Source organism: Convolutriloba macropyga, unplaced genomic scaffold (genome assembly GCF_964194025.1).
Source record: "Convolutriloba macropyga unplaced genomic scaffold, txConMacr16.3 SCAFFOLD_90, whole genome shotgun sequence".
Classification (NCBI taxonomy): domain Eukaryota; kingdom Metazoa; phylum Xenacoelomorpha; order Acoela; family Convolutidae; genus Convolutriloba; species Convolutriloba macropyga.
In genome coordinates, this window is record NW_027450859.1 from 226,486 (window position 1) to 243,088 (window position 16,603).

At 34.8% G+C, this 16,603-nt stretch overlaps 1 protein-coding gene across 4 annotated transcripts; it reads right to left on the minus strand.

Moving 5' to 3' along the window:
- Positions 1 to 473: 473 nt before the first annotated feature.
- On the minus strand, positions 474 to 11,352 carry LOC142356217 (uncharacterized). Of its 4 annotated transcripts, none has more exons than XM_075408167.1 (5): positions 11,224 to 11,352; positions 10,242 to 10,560; positions 9,000 to 9,142; positions 7,848 to 7,953; positions 474 to 911 (listed from the first exon to the last, which is right to left on the minus strand). In XM_075408167.1, the coding sequence occupies exons 2-5, from the start codon at positions 10,537 to 10,539 to the stop codon at positions 559 to 561; spliced, it is 900 nt and encodes a 299-aa protein (XP_075264282.1). In that variant the 5' UTR covers positions 10,540 to 10,560; positions 11,224 to 11,352; the 3' UTR covers positions 474 to 558. The 4 variants fall into 4 exon arrangements, with proteins under 4 accessions (XP_075264282.1, XP_075264279.1, XP_075264280.1 ...); XM_075408164.1 differs by having other exon boundaries at positions 11,204 to 11,281; XM_075408165.1 differs by having other exon boundaries at positions 11,192 to 11,267.
- Between the last annotated feature and the right edge of the window lie 5,251 nt (positions 11,353 to 16,603).

Consider the following 16,603-nt stretch of genomic DNA (forward strand, 5'->3'; position numbering starts at 1 on the left):
CTCAACAAAACAGTATTATTTTGAAAAATCAACAAACATTTAACGGAACTTTAAAATAAGAAATCACTAGTTCTAAAGATATAAATTATTTGAAATTCAGCTCTTATATGCATTCTACATACAAGGGATTATGGAGCTACTGCACTACAGGAGCCCCCCTCATGAATGCAAATATCTAATTTGTTAGAAAACCTTAATTTGTTGGGAAATATATCTTATTAGATTGGAATTATGATATTTGGCCCAGTATGTGATTTTGACTACGAGCATCAAAATGTGATCTGAAATTGTCAACCCTGAGATTTTTGCACAAGTCTTTTTACTTGAAAGATTGCCTTCTTTCCACGTAACTCTTACAAGATCTTGTTAGATCAACTTCTCTGGATCTGAACTGATCCATTATTAAAAGTTTAGAATACAAGATAACGTCAGGAAGTATTGTTGGACTTGGGAAAAATTGTAGTGAGGGAGGAGGGGGCGGCGGGGGGGTCTCGGTACTTTCTGTAGCTCCACGTCATAAGCGCATATTGTGTCTTTCTGCTAATTTTTTTCCTACTACTACTTGTCTCCGCCCTCTTTTCCTTCATATTTTTTGCTCCATTTGTCTTTTTTGGGTCCTTTCTTGATGACGTTACAAGCCGCACAGACCAAAAGAATCAACAGTATTATGATACACACAAAAATAGCACAACCGATACCCATTACAATTCCGAGAAAGTTTTTAATCTTCTTGGCCAGTCCCTCGTCCGGGGGATTTTTCTTGCATTGGTCAAAGGTAGTTTTGTGTTCGTTAACGAGTTTTTGTAAGGCATTGAACGAAATGAATTTGTCATTTTTGATGGTATCAGTGAGGTCCTTCACGTCGTCCAAGCCGGCGCAGCAAGTTAGAGGATAGTCGAAATTGTAGTCTTCTAAAAATAATCAATATCGAATATTTTCATCTTGTTTACTTTCTTTTATCTTTACTTAGTTTGCTGAGAGATTCGCTAAGGCCTTAATTTTTGTTGTAAAGCAGAGTTAGGGTTAGAAATAATAACGTAAACTGGCTACACTAAAACATAACCGACTAACGTCGGGCGAATTGCTCTCAAACGACCGGTGAACAGTTGGCTCCATCAGTAGGTAGCCACGGTTTATTGAGGCTAGCTTTAGCTTATAGATGACATCAAGCCGCATAACAGCAGCTGATGTGCGGCATTAACTAAAATAGTCAAGGAAGAGAGAGAGAGAGAGAGAGAGAGAGAGAGAGAATGAGAGATCGCGAGAGAGATAGATAAAACGTGAATAAGAAACAGAAGGAAAAAATTCCAACTGACAGAGATAGAAAAAAGCGCTAGGAATTTTTTTTCGTGATGAGATTCGACTCTGCAACTTCTAGTTTTCTAGCCTTGTTATTAATCAAATCAAATAGAAAAAAACTGAAAAATACAAAATTCAATAGAAAAATTTCCATATAAGGCAGTGAAAAAAGCTCAAGAACATTTTCTTTTTCTGGAGCTTTGTCATGTAATCCATTTGCAAGACCTGAAGAGTTTCGTTTGCCAGTGATGATCGTTACACTCAGAAAAATGAGTTACACTCAAAAATTTTTAAAACGCTTGCCAAAAAGCGTTATATAAATATCTTCAGAACCATTTCATTGTCTCAAGACACTATCCAGTATCCCTATTTGAAGAATTATTTAATTTCACTGAATCATAAAGATCCACTAACTCAGAACATGAGTTTTTTTCCAAAATTTTGAAAAAAATAAAAATTTATAAAAAAATTGCAAAAACTCAACACATTAAATTGTTGATAACCATTCCATTAAACTACAGAAACTATGCAGAAGCTTAGTATCAAACCTTCTGGGCTTCAGGTGTCTGGGCTTCTGGTGCGAGATGAATTTTGAAACAAATAAAAAATTTAAACGTAACCGACTAACGTCGGGCAAATTGCTCTCAAACAACCGGCGAGCGGTTGGTTTCGTCAGTAGCTAGACATGATTTAGCGAGGCTGCCTTTAGACTGATTCAACTCTGCAACTTTTAGTTTTCTACCCTTGTTAGTAGACAAAAAAATAGAGAACATTTGCAAAATATTGCAAAATTTAAAAGAAAAGCTTCAAGAATTCGCACTGAAAAGTTCAAAGTGATATTTTGTACTGAGGATTTATGTCAAGTAACCCATCTATAAGAATTGAAAAGCTTCGTTGGCCTGTAATGGTCGTTAAACTCAGAAAAGGACAAAAATATTCAAAAATTGTGACAACAATAGCAAAATTTAACAAAATCTTGCTAAAATTCAAGATATTAAAATCTTCAAAACCATTTAATTGTTTCAAGAGACTATCAGTATCCCTATTTCAATCTTTAAATAGTTTCACTGGCACATAAGGATCCATAAATTTGGAATGTGATAATAATTTTCCGAAAATTTCAAAAACAAAAAAATCAAATTTTATCAAAAAATTGGTTGAACTGGAGTAATTGAAACATTGATAATCATTTTAATAACTCGCGAATTTATTGAGCAGTTTATCATCAGGTCTTAGGGAAGGTTCCATTGACTCTGGGGCAAAAAATGATAAAAACGTAGAAAAAAATCTTGAAAAAATTGCAAATTTTTTTTAAAAACTGCTGATAATAAAATCATAATAAACTTTCCATTACATCTAGATGCTAAATAGTAACCTATAATTAAGGGAGGGTTTTGGGGCTCTTGAAGCTTAAGAAACCTAAAAAAAGACAAAAAAATTCAAAAAATTTGCAAAAAAATTGCAAGTTGCATAAAAAACTGCTAAAATTTCGGATAAAAAAAACTAATCCTTGGCCAAAAAAAATTTTCACGCAACTTATTATCAAAACCTAACGGAGATTTTTTGTTAGGCTGAAGGGCCTGAAAAACGACAATGAAAGTAAAAAAAAGTAGAAAATCGCCAGCTTCAAAAAAAAAATGCTAAAAATCGTGTTGTTGAAATCTTGACTTAGAAACTGTAGAGTAACCTATTGTTAAACCCTAGAGGAGACTCATCGGCTCTTGAGACTAAACAAACCTAAAAAGTGACAAAAAATTTTCAAAAAACTTGAAAAAAGCAAGTTTTCTAAAAAAAAAATGCTAACATTTGTCATTAAAAAATTGGAAGCAATTCATTAGCAAAGGAATTTTTTTCATAGCAAGAATCAAACACCTAAGGACGTTTTCTGGCACCTGCATCTGGAAGGGGCACCTTCATCATTTCAAAAGGGTGCTAGAAATTGCTCGTAATGTAGCAATGTTGAAAACTTTCAACTACAACTAGAAACTATGCAGTAAACTATTCTCAAACTCCAGAGGAGGTAACTCGGCTCTTGAGGCTGAAAAAACCTAAAAACTGACAAAAATTGTCAAAAAAAAATGAAAAAATGCAAGTTTCATAAAGTAATTGCTAACATTTGTCAGATTAAAAAATTAAAATCTATTTCAGGGTAAAAAAAATTTTTTTAAGTAACTTATTATCAAACAGCTAAGGATGTTATTTGGCACCTGTGTCAGGAAAGACGTGAATAATGAAAAATAAATGTAAAAAAATTGAAAAAAATTGCACGTTTTTTTTCCAAAAAATGCTAACGTTCTTGACATTAAACTGTTGAATCCACTTCACTACCACTAGAAACTATACAGTAACTTATTGTAAGACCCTAGAGGAGGTTTTTTGACACCTAGGGCTGAAAAACGCTGAAAATGACAAACTTTTTCAAAAATCTTGAAAAAAGTGAAAATTATTTTAAAATTGCGTGTTTTTAGGGATCGGTTGTTCGTCAGTAGCCACGGGGGGGTATGTGCACCGGGGGGCTGCTGGGTAGGGAGGGGTGGGCGGGCAACAGTGGGGTGGGGGCAACGACGTGGTGGGGAGATGGGGCCCAAGATGGGGTGTCAACAGTTGTGGTTTCTTCGACCTCCAAGAACCACCCTCCACTCATAAGTATAGGTAAGAGTTTGAGCTGAAACAGAGCTGAAAGACTCTAAGAGCACTTAATCCCGACTAGGCGCTACCTGTTTATCCCGTTTTTGAGGACAAAAAAGTCAAAAGCGTCAGAGGAAAAATAGGTCGAGCGAAAGATCGCATCAAAAAAACTGACAGGACTAAAATATTTGCTGCAAACTTCGTTTGAGAGCAATTGAAAAAAATGTTGAAAAAATTGCGATCATTGTAGAAAGATGAAAAAGTAGGTGATATTAAAATCTTCAAAAACATCCTTTTACTTCTGAAGGCTATGAAATAAGTTATTATCATACTCTGGAGGAGGTCCATTGGCTCTTGAAGCTGGAGTAAACCAAATAAATGAGAAAAAATCCAAAAAACTTGAAACTAAATAGCAAATTTGTCATAAAATTCTATAATTCGTCATGTTGAAAACTTGAAGAACAACTTACTACATCAAGAAACTATGTACTAACCTATTAAAAAACCTAGATGAGTTTCCTGGGGTCTTGAGGCTGGTAAAACACACAAAAAAAGTTTTTAAAAAAATTTGTAAATTTCTAAATTTTGTGATATTAAAAAGTTGAAAACTAATCCATGGACAAAAGAAAACTTTTTCAGTAACTTATTAACCAACCGTATTATGTCTTGCAATTGACCTTTATCAAATATAACCTGCCTCAATTTTAGTCTGGTCAAACAAAAAACTGAACCATAGCCGGCAGACGCGATAGACGCTAAATAGACGCGATAGACGCTTGTGTCCTTCGATGAATTGAAACAACTAAAGCATTAAGATTGACAGATCGACTAACAGTCCTTTACTAGACCACTAAAATTTTTGATTAAATTCGGACTGTCAGTTTTATGACACATAGGTCTATAAGGAAAAAGCCCGAAAAAAGCATTTTCAAAAATGATATTCGTAATCAAAAACTCAAGACTAATAAAAAATTGCGATCATTGTAGAAAGATGAAAAAGTAGGTGATATTAAAATCTTCAAAAACATCCTTTTACTTCTGAAGGCTATAAAATAAGTTATTATCATACTCTGGAGGAGGTCCATTGGCTCTTGAAGCTGGAGTAAACCAAATAAATGAGAAAAAATCCAAAAAACTTGAAACTAAATAGCAAATTTGTCATAAAATTCTATAATTCGTCATGTTGAAAACTTGAAGAACAACTTACTACATCAAGAAACTATGTACTAACCTATTAAAAAACCTAGATGAGTTTCCTGGGGTCTTGAGGCTGGTAAAACACACAAAAAAAGTTTTTAAAAAAATTTGTAAATTTCTAAATTTTGTGATATTAAAAAGTTGAAAACTAATCCATGGACAAAAGAAAACTTTTTCAGTAACTTATTAACCAACCGTATTATGTCTTGCAATTGACTTTTATCAAATATAACCTGCCTCAATTTTAGTCTGGTCAAACAAAAAACTGAACCATAGCCGGCAGACGCGATAGACGCTAAATAGACGCGATAGACGCTTGTGTCCTTCGATGAATTGAAACAACTAAAGCATTAAGATTGACAGATCGACTAACAGTCCTTTACTAGACCACTAAAATTTTTGGATTAAATTCGGACTGTCAGTTTTATGACACATAGGTCTATAAGGAAAAAGCCCGAAAAAAGCATTTTCAAAAATGATATTCGTAATCAAAAACTCAAGACTAATAATCAAGAATGAGGGCATATAAGTTTGGCACCACTTAGATGCACACTATTAACTAGTAAATGTTCATTAATTTTGAAGTTCCATAAGTTTAGAAGTCATTTATTTGAGTGATGCAAGTCATGCAATTGGCCTAAAAGCAAAAACGACGTCACGAGAACAAATTTTAACCGCAAAGCAGTAGAGGTCAATAAAGTCATTGAAAATTTCAATTCCAAGAAGTCAGGTCGTAAGAATCATCGATGGAGACGATGGTTTAAAAAAACCACGATGTCCCCAATAATAGCCGCTATCGCTTCGCGGCTATTAAAAATGACTTAAAAACCCAAAAAAATTGCAAATTTTTGGGCTCAAAACTCCTAAAATGACCTTTTAACTATGGTTTCAACAGTAGCTTCACCACATTAAGCGCTTGAAGGACTAATAAACGCGGCTAAATGCCTATAATCAAACCTAATGCCCGCTGGGCGCTACCTGTTTATCTTGTTTTTACGGAGTTTTTAAGTCAAATGAGTCAGACGAAAAATCGGTCAAGCAAAAAATCGCATAAAACAAAGACCAACAGGACTAATACAACAGCTACTAACTACGTGAGCAATTAAAAATTTTTAGGTAAATTTACCTGAACAGTGAGCAGGTAAAGCCTTGTGCAGGCAGAATTTACCTCCAAATTTTTTCTCGAAACTGCTTACCTGTACAATCTTCAGGTAAATTACCTGCAACTTTTTTGTGTTTTTGATGCATAAAAGTGAAGCAAAATTTTTCATGGAAAAATGGGTGTGAAAATTATAATTTGTAGTTTGTCTTTTCAGACATGAAAGACGATTCCTTGACCTTTCCCTATGATTTTTCGAGAGCTGGAAAGAAGCGAACCCTAATTTGAGAATTTTTATCATTAAACTAGTTTTATAACACTTTTAAAGTTTTTTGAATTTTTACCTGTACAAATTCCTCAATTGAATTTAGCTGATTTTTTAGGTAAACTTACTTGCACATTTTTTAAAGTGTATTGTGAATCGATTTTATTTTAGCAACAAGCATTCCTTCGGAGAGCAGTCGACATCACCCAAAAATTAAGAACGAACTCGTGAAAAAAACACTTGAGAAGTCAAAGAATGTTCTAGAGAAAAGAAATGTTCTAGATATAAATGGTCAAGCAAAAATATGCATAAAAAGTCAAACACGTTTACTGTAATCACTACCAACTTCGCTCGAGAGCAATTAATAAGTAAATAAAAGTCAGATGTATCTTAAGCTATGAGGCCAAGAATTTTCAACAGTGATTGTTTTTTTTAAACTTAATTCATGGCGAGACAATTTGATAATTGAACTTGCTCTTCAAAAATTAAACAAAATAACCGACTAACGTCGGGCGAATTGTATACGCGCTGTTCGCTAGATCCTAATTTTAATTTGAGTTGTTATTTTTTTCGTTTCTGTCCGTCAAAATCGGACATTTCGAAAGCAGGTTAAACAGTTTGAACAAGAATAAATATTGTTTAAAATTCTGTATTTTCACGCCTTGTGGAAATCAAACTATATCCGCTAGGTCCGCGAATTTTTACCTGTACGAATTCTTAAATTGAATTTAGCTGATTTTTAAGGTAAATTTACTTGCATGTTTTTTAAGTGTATTGTGAAATCGATTTTATTTTAGCAACAAGCTTTACTTCGGAGAGCAGTCGAGATCACTCAAAAATTAAGAACGAACTCGTGAAAAAGTCACTTGAGAAGTCGAAGAATGTTCTAGAAGAAAAACGCAAAATGGTCAAGCAAAAATATGCTTAAAAACTCCAACACGTTTCCAGTAATTGCTACCAACTTCGCTCGAGACCAATTAATAAGTTAATAAAAGTCAGATGTATCTTAAGCTATGAGGCCAAGAATTTTCAACAGTCAATGTTTTTTTAAACTTAATTCATGGCGTGACAATTTGATAAATGAACTTGTTCTCTTCAAAAATTAAACAAAATAATATACACGCTGTTCGCTAGATCCTAATTTTAAGTTGAATTGTTTTTTTTTCGTTTCTGTCCGTCAAAATCGGACAATTCGAAAGCAGTTTAAACACTTTGAACGAGAATAAATATGGTTTAAAATTTTGTTTTTTCACGCCTTTGTGGAAATCAAAATATATCCGCTAGGTCCGGTGCGCGGGGGGGGGGGGGGGGGGGGGGAGTGGCGACAAAAGAGTGGCGTTTTGTACAGTGTATACTAACTGAGACTGTCGCGCTTTTTATCTTTTTTCGTTTTCTGCCACTCAGGAGTTTTCTGCCCATCATTGTAGTCCTGCGATCCATCCACTCCACACGCATCAAACACAATCTAAAGTCAACACATTAATGTTTCGAAAATTTGGATCTCTTCCGTTCGTCCCCCCCCCCCCCACCCCAGTACGTTATGCTCACCCCAGTTACAGAGCACGTGACATTACTTGGTAAATCATTATGTAGAAATATGGCACGTGCATCTGGTGGGTGCAAATAATATGCACCCACTATGCTTGGAGGGCGGGGGGGGGGGGGTTGCACAAACGGAGAAGGTCCGAAAATTTATATCTGATTTAAATGTAGACACACTTTAGGCCGCAGCGTTTTTTAAAGGTTCTTTTTTTCGTATTTTTAGGCATTTTTGGCTGTTTTTTGGCTTTCTTTCGGAAACTTTTTGGATGTTAATCTTGCAAGATCATGAGAGAAAATCTTGCAAGACTGAGAAATTTTTGCGCAAGATTGTGCAAGATTGACATTCTATCAAGACTCGGGTACTCTTAGGATGCTGTACACTTAGAATGGTCCGACCCCAACTGAAAAACAATGTTACTAATTGAATTTCATCAATCAGCGCTGATTTACAACAATTTTCGGGTTCGGGTTCTTTTTAGTTTCATTCTGTCATAAAAATTATTTTTCAGCAAAAAAAATTGAGGCAGTAATGCAATTGTAAAGTTTCATAATAGCCAATATATGCATTTATTACTGTTCAATAGTGATGAATGCATTGAAATCACAAATAAAATAAATAAAATCACAAATAAAATAGGCAAGACAATCGGTTTATGTTGGATCAGTTCGTTGTTAATGTGCAATTTTAATAGAAAAAAAGTGAACAGTTTTCTCGCAATTATTCTTTAACAGACACAGACAGATTCACGAACTTTTGTAAAATAGACCTTTGGATAACCCTTTCAACGGGTCCTCAATGAAGTTTAATAGAATCGAATAATTATAGTTGAGGCAAAAAAATCGGTGCAACAAGTCATATTTAAGAGGTCTGAAAACATTTAATTTATGAATTGCATACAATAAGCTCAGTCAAAAAATTTTAAATCAACTTTAGCCATTTCGGGAACAATTTTGGGTTGAATTGGATACCTGAAGAAGATTAGTGGCAATGGACTCCTTGTTGGTGGCGTACTCCGACTGGTATTTGAGGAGGAGGTCATCTAGTTGACCTTCTAGTTTCGCAATTGCAATTGCAAACACAATTATCCACCCAATGAACAGCGCTATCATTGCTAAAATTCAAACTTCAATTTAGATTACCAATCTACCTGAATGACAAACAATCAAACAAATAAATATATTATAAAAGGCGAATGCAAAGTAAGCCGATAGGCAAGCAAGCCGACAGAAACGCAAGCCCAAAGTTATGTAATAGTTAAGTAATCTATCAGAAATAATACATTGTCAGCCGTTACAATCAATACTGCGCGTAGTATTATAGTGCATAATGTATTCCAATGCACCAAAGAAACAAAAATGCGTCAATTGTTAGACATCTAGTGGGTACGGGCCTCAGCAGACCGCTGTCCATGGCCATGCCTCTCATCCGCTGTGCGGGATGTAATCCGGAAATAGCGGGCCGGTAGGCGCGCTTCGCGCGCGTCGCGGCTTCGCCGCGATAACCGGCCCGCTAGGGGCAACTTAAAATACGGGGTATCCGAAAATTTTTCGGCTTACTAGACCTCATTTTCAAAATTCGGCTTGCTTGCCTATCGGCTTGCTTGACCGCCACCATTATAAAAGGACACTTTTCTAGAACCTAGTATGCTCGTTATTTAAAAAAATCGCGAAATTGTATTCTTAACTGCGTGTTTTCATATTCTAAGCAGTTGGCGCTCTTACAAGCGGTTTACCATGACCAATTTCTTTTTAAATTTATTTTATTTAATTTTGTGGTGGTAATTAATGTCTAGGTTCCTTTAAAATTGAAAAAAAAACTGATTGTACAACTTCACGAAGATAATCTTCAGAAAAAATGCATATTTACCATGAAAAGAAAAGCTATTGAAAACTTTAACTTTGTTAAAGATCGTAAAAATTTGATTATTGTCAATATCGTTTTTTCGAAAAGCCTCGTCCAGGTTGAGGTCCAGACCGAAATCGTCTCTGATCAGATCGACCAAGACTGAAGCGACTTCTGGTCAGACAAGTTCCAGACCATTGTCTAGACTAGAATGCGTTTGAAGCCTTTTCCAGACCACGTAATTCGAGCGCATCATACGCATATACCATCAAAGACGGTGTGATTAGAGGTCACATCGGTCTGGCTACCTCGACCTGGCCGCCGATAATTTGGCAGTAATTGGACCCAAAAATGTAACAAAAACTCACCAATTTTTATGATGATTACCAAAATTGCATAAACTGTCATACAGCATTTCTGGCAACAGCAACACGCAACAATTCCAATTATACAGACCACCGCAAGTCCTCCGAAAATCCCATAAGCAACATAGTAGATCGTGTCGACATCTTTTGCTTTCAACTCCAGTCCCGGAACCCCTTGGAGAATGTCCAATTTGTTGGTCGAGTGTGCCCAAATTGTAAAGCTGAATGCAACCACGCATAATATTAGGGCTACCAAGTTCACGACAAAAATGCAACATAGAGATATCGGTTTGTTGCACATTTTTCTATATCACGTTGTTTACTAAACATCAGAAGCAAGTTAGCACCCTAAAGTTTTACCCTGTTTGTTTTTATACCAAGTTATTACTTTTTATACGAAGTAAAAATCTAATGGATTTATTCTGCCCCCCCCCCCCCAGTGTGTTCTATGACCCCCAATTACAAATTATATGTTGTTATATAGCACGTCACTATGTAAAAAAATAGCACGTGCGCATGGGGGTCATAAAAAATTTATGCTCACTAAGCTGGGGGGGGGGGGGGGTTAGTTTTTATACGAAGTAAAAAAATCTAATTTTGGTTTTTGACAATAGGATATCTGGTTATAGTTAGTCTTACGTTTAAGTCAAAACCACACCTAGACAAGGTCACTAGCTTAGTGAATGACCATCGCATTTGGATCTATTCTGTTTTGGACCCCCTATTGTTTTTTACGCCCCCCCCCCCCCCCCAGTTACAAATTATAAGTTGTTATATAGCACGTTACTATGTAAAAAATAGCACGTGAGCCCGGGGGCGTAAAAATATGAGTCCACTAAGCTGGGGTGGGGGGGGGGGGGGCAAAACAGAATAGATCCTTGCATTTTTTTAAATAAGTGATTTCAATGAATATTCTGTAAATTTCTAAGTTAATAAATTGCAGCGAATACAACCAAATACAGAACAGTTTCTGGGTAAAAGGTACAAAAAAGGCTGTTGATAAAGGTCAGCTGATCATCCACAGGTGTCAATTTCGGGTTGAAATAATTAGGAAAGCTTGAATGAATTTTGATTTTGATGAATTAATTCAGCATGAAAAAATGACAGAGAAATGTAATGTTTTTGGCGGTTATTGAAACGTTTTTTGAACAAAAGTGAGAAGTCAAATATCGCTCGGAACGGGTTTTGATCATAAAATCAAGCGAAGTTTGTCTGTTCTCGTGAAAACTCTTTTTAAAATAATTTCAACATGGGTTGTCACTTCTTAGTAATCATAGGGGGATCATATATGACGTCAGACACATTGTCATACGGGGTATCCACTAAAAAAACGTTTATTGAAAAAGTATCGAGTCTTTGCTTTCAAGAAAAGTGAGTTTGGTCAGAATAATTTCAATATCAATAGATTTTAGGATTGAACACAGTTTTCAAAAGCAAACAATTTTGTGTTTCTAATTGTTTTACATCCACCAGTTTTCAACCTTCCCATAATCAATGCTTTGATAGTTAATTAATTATTTGTTTTTTTTTTTAAAGAATCGCAAAATTGTGAATATTCCCCAAGAACGTCCTCAAAGACTACCTAGCTTCTTCTAGAATCTCTACCTTGTCTTATGTAAGATGCTGCGGCTGGTTATCCCTCAAAGCCGCAAAAGGCGATTGGCTTCAAAAACCGATTGGTCTTTTCGGTTGTATAAACTTTTAGACTTGGCATATTACATCAGTTGCTGCATTTTACTTTTTTAGCTGTTACATTTCCCCCTCGCAGGTGCAGATTTCGGAAAAAAACTGCTTCGCTTATGTGCCGCAATAAGTTTGATACTCGTTTTTAATCTAAAAAAACTAATTTTTTTGCTGAGCCATGATGATTTTTTTTCAAAAGGATAATTTATAGGGCAAGAAGGCCCGGTTATGTGCGTTTACCCATAATGATCCGACCCCTCTTATTCTAAATTTGGCTGATTTGTGTACCAAAGGAAGCAAAGATAGCAATATTTGAAATTCTCTCATAGTAAAAGATTCGTTGTAATTTATAACTCGATGGATTCGAAAGGAATCTCTGACATGTATAACAGTGATATTGATAACAGTCAAATTAGGATAGAAGGGATAAACTGGAGCTGACTAAAAAGTTGGGTTGAAAATTGAAATAGACTGTGCAAAAAAAAACATTTTAACAAGGAAAACCTGCTGATCAGAGGTCAATTTGGTCTGAAAAGTCTGATCACAGGCAATTTCGAGCGCAATTGGGTCTGATCATAACCTCTTCGAGCGCAATTGGTCTGATCAGAGGCGACTTCGAGCGCACTTGGGTCTGATAAGAAATGTGTTCGAAAGCAATTGGGTCTGATCAGGGATCATTTCGAGCGCATTAATTTTTTCATTTTTTTGTTTTTTTTTACTGAGAGATGTTGGCTCTGCCAAGAGGGAACAATAAAGCAGCGTTCTGATCAGAGACTTATCTAAAGTCCGATAGCTCTGATCAGAAAAAAGAGTCCAGCTGATATCAGAGGCCGGTCCCTTCACAGGAAATTTTGATCAACTCGATACCACGGTGTTTCTTATGTAAAGCTGTCGAAACTCATCCATCGAGTCATACTTTGACTACGCGTAGATAGATGTTTGCAACATAAATAGAGGAAGACAAAGGAGTAAAAACATAGCAGAAACGAGTCAAGAAACACAAACCTATCAAATGGAAAAACTAATGAACTTGCTACCAACCTCCTTAGAAAAACAACGTTTAAAATTAAAAAAGCTTGCACCCCAATACAAAACAGGGGAAAAAGAGAAATATGTTAAAAACAACCTTTTTCACAAAACCATTAGATAATAATTTGAGATATTTGGAAAATTCAATTGTGCTACACTGATCAGACCATGAGGGCGATGATGTGACCACAAAAAGATGCAAAATTAAAAATTTGGCAAATATTTCCTGTTTATACGTTGTGATGAACTCAAAAGACATAAAATTTATTGGCTGAGAACATTAGTTAGTTTTTTTATTTCTCAATTAACGCCAGTGGCTGCTGCCATTAATCAGACAAAACAAAAAGACGAAAAAACAATAATTAGAGCAAGACTGAGGAACTAATTAACATTTTATGATCAAGATAACGACCCTTCAACGCACCATCAAACAAGAAAACATGTTGTCAAAAGTTCTACATTAAAACAGATGGGGACTGCCCCTTTAGCACACTAAATTTGAAGACGAAAAACAATAAACAAATATGGTATTAGTTTAAGAAATCAATAATAATTCATAAATACAGATGGCACAAAAAATCAAAACTTTTAAGGCCCTTTAAATTTTGACTTTGAAAAAGCTATAACGATTGAGCAGTCTTTTTCTGATCTTTTTTAACTGATAAAAAATAAAATCACGTTAATGAATTGAGTTTTCAGTTTGAGTTCCAAATGTTAAAAAGTGCGAAGTGACCTTACAAAAAAAACAGAGCCAGAAAGAAATCTTATGGAAACAAAACTATGAAAACAGGTGCCAATTTACGATCAAGACAATTACCAATGAGTTGAATATTAGGTATTGAAAACATATTTTTAATAGTCATTAGACGACTCTAAAAGTATGAAAAATGCACGGAAATAACCAAAGCAAAAAAATGAAAAGAAAACGAATAAAGTTAGAAAGCATTTTTCCTCAAAATTTTTGGCTTCATTGAATCACAACCAATTGAGCGTTCAATAATTTTTTGCTCAATGTTCTCAAAAATTACAACGATTTGCTGTTCGACATTTTTTGCTAAATGTCTTCTAAAGACTTTATTGAAAACAAATGAGAATAAAGTATCGAAAGGTAGAAACAGAACGTCATTATCACAGAAATAATGATTTGAACACGAAACCATGTAATTTTTTTGAGTACTGGCCGTTGCGTTTATAGGCTGTCCTAGGTTGTTTCCTTTTTTCAAGATGCAACACAAACAAAAATGTGAAATTTGAATACCAAAACCTATTTAAAAGGTTTTGTTAACAAAAACAAAAAATATGAACAAAAAGTCGAAGAAACTTGTTAATAGTGAAACTAAAGGATCAAACAACCAAAACATACAAACACTGCAAAACTTTAATATGCAAAATATTAAATGCTTAAATATCGACTTATTATTCCATCAAGAGTATCTATGCTCAATTAGGACATTGGTTTCAGCTCCCCAAACAGTCTGAAAAAAAAATAGGAAAAATAAATACAGAAAAAAATAATTAAAACGGAAATCAAATTGCCTCCCGGAAAATAATTTTGTCTCTAAAAGCATAGAGACGCTCGAAAACCATTTTCTAAATCATTTTCTAATCATTTCAAATTTGCTTATCTTTATACTACTGCAAAATGACTTAAATGATAATCGATGTTGGTTTGTTGTTGAATTTCAAAAGAAAAGGAATGCAGGACATGTCTTGAAATGCAATTCTAACTAAAACTTATAATAAAGCAACTGAACAGTAGTACAATTGATTATTAGGAACCAAGGGAGCAGAAAAAGTTTAATCCAATTTAGAGAAAGAGAATAAATACAGTAAGTTTTTTGATAATATCAATTTAAATTAGCAAAAAACCGTGAGATCTTTAATTCAAGGACACTGTCTTAAGAAGCAGAGGCAAAATAGTCTTTAGCTGAGTATACGAACGTCGTTTCAGCACTTTTTTTCTGCACTTTCATCGGTAAACAATGTGCTAGAAAAACAATTTTGGTGCCATAGCCCAAATTTTTGCGATAATCGATAGTTCAAACGAATCGGTAACCCCTTTTCTTTTTAAATATTTTATGCGCGATGGGTTTTCTATTGAGACCATGCTATGCTTCTTTCTATGATCTTCAAAAATTGGCTGACAAGGTAGCATATAGTGCCTCGTCCTCCTCCCCCACCCCAAAGTGGTGTTGGGCGAAGAAAAAAAAAACAAAAAAACAACCTTGCCCTTAATTGATTTGTAACGCATTTAAATCATTACTGGGCCTACCCGAAGTTTGAGGTGAATACTTGCTATAAAATTTTTTGGTGCTTGAGATTCTCGATAGCCTGATACAAAGTTCCTACTATTACAGCCAGTATAAAGTTCCTGCTAAAACTGATCCGCAAGGAATTGAAAAAGGTTCATTGCTGAACTGCTTGCTAAGTTTATATATACAATATAAATTTCATTGACGAAAAGTATCGGAAGTCATTACTTCTACTGGTTTGTTATATGGTCAACCAATTAAAAGCATGCAACATAACCCGGGCCGAGGTGTCACCGCCATTCAACGCAAAATTATGTACAAAATTTGCGGCAAAAAAAAACAAATTTTCACCGCTTATCGTACATATTTTTCCGTTTATTTCTCGACCCGGGAACAGCAGATAAAAGAATCAATTGATTATAAACCTTTATTTCATCGTCCGATGCAGCGTATGAATAAAAAATTGGGTTTCATTCCTTCTCAAAATTCCCACAACCGTCAACTGGTTTAACTTCATTTACTGTATCATAAAATTGTAATGCATTTCCGTGTACTTTTAATCAGTTACGCAAACGGAAACATCTAAATCCATTAGTTTTGAAGTTTTGAACTAACTCTAATTTATTCCAATTCGAGTTTATAAGTTTTTTTTCCAAATGGAGGATCCTTTGCTGGTTAATGAAACGATTGGTGCTCCTGAGCCAGTCAACGAAAACTATTTTTGGGTAAGTTTTGTTCATAATTTTATAGTCAAGGCAATAGTGATAATATAACAGTAAAACCACCGTTAGGTCACACATAAGTCAATTATTAAAGTATTGGATGCTAAGAAATATGAAGGTCATCGCAAAAATGTTAGATAATATCAACCAAAATACATTTTTTCCAAAAACATCATTAATTTCATTAATTAAAATCTGTTTTCCAATAAAAGATCATTGATTTTTCTCTTGTGGTTCAGGAGTCGAGGCCTCTGTTACAAAAAAAAACAGGTGAATTTGTTCGTGTGGAATGTTTCCCTGTAGCCCTGGCCAGGAACTGTGGCAAAATTACTTAAGATAACAGTAACTAGCGTTGACACGTCGGAAAAATCGCGGCAATTTTCTTACATAATTTTGCGTTGAATGCGTTGAAATTACGTCTCTAAATTCATTACAATCAATTCAAAATTATGTAAGAAAATTGCGGTCATTTTTCTGAATTGCCAACGATAGTTACCACCTCTCTTACACAATTAGCGTAGACCTTACAAAAATTCAACGCATTCACAGCCAATCTTAAATTATTTTGCGTTTTTAAGCATAGATCTTACTTAATTTTTTAACGTGTTGAATTAAGCGTAGATTTTAATAATTTTGCGATCTACGCGATGATCTTTAGCGACAATTTTAGATCTTTGCT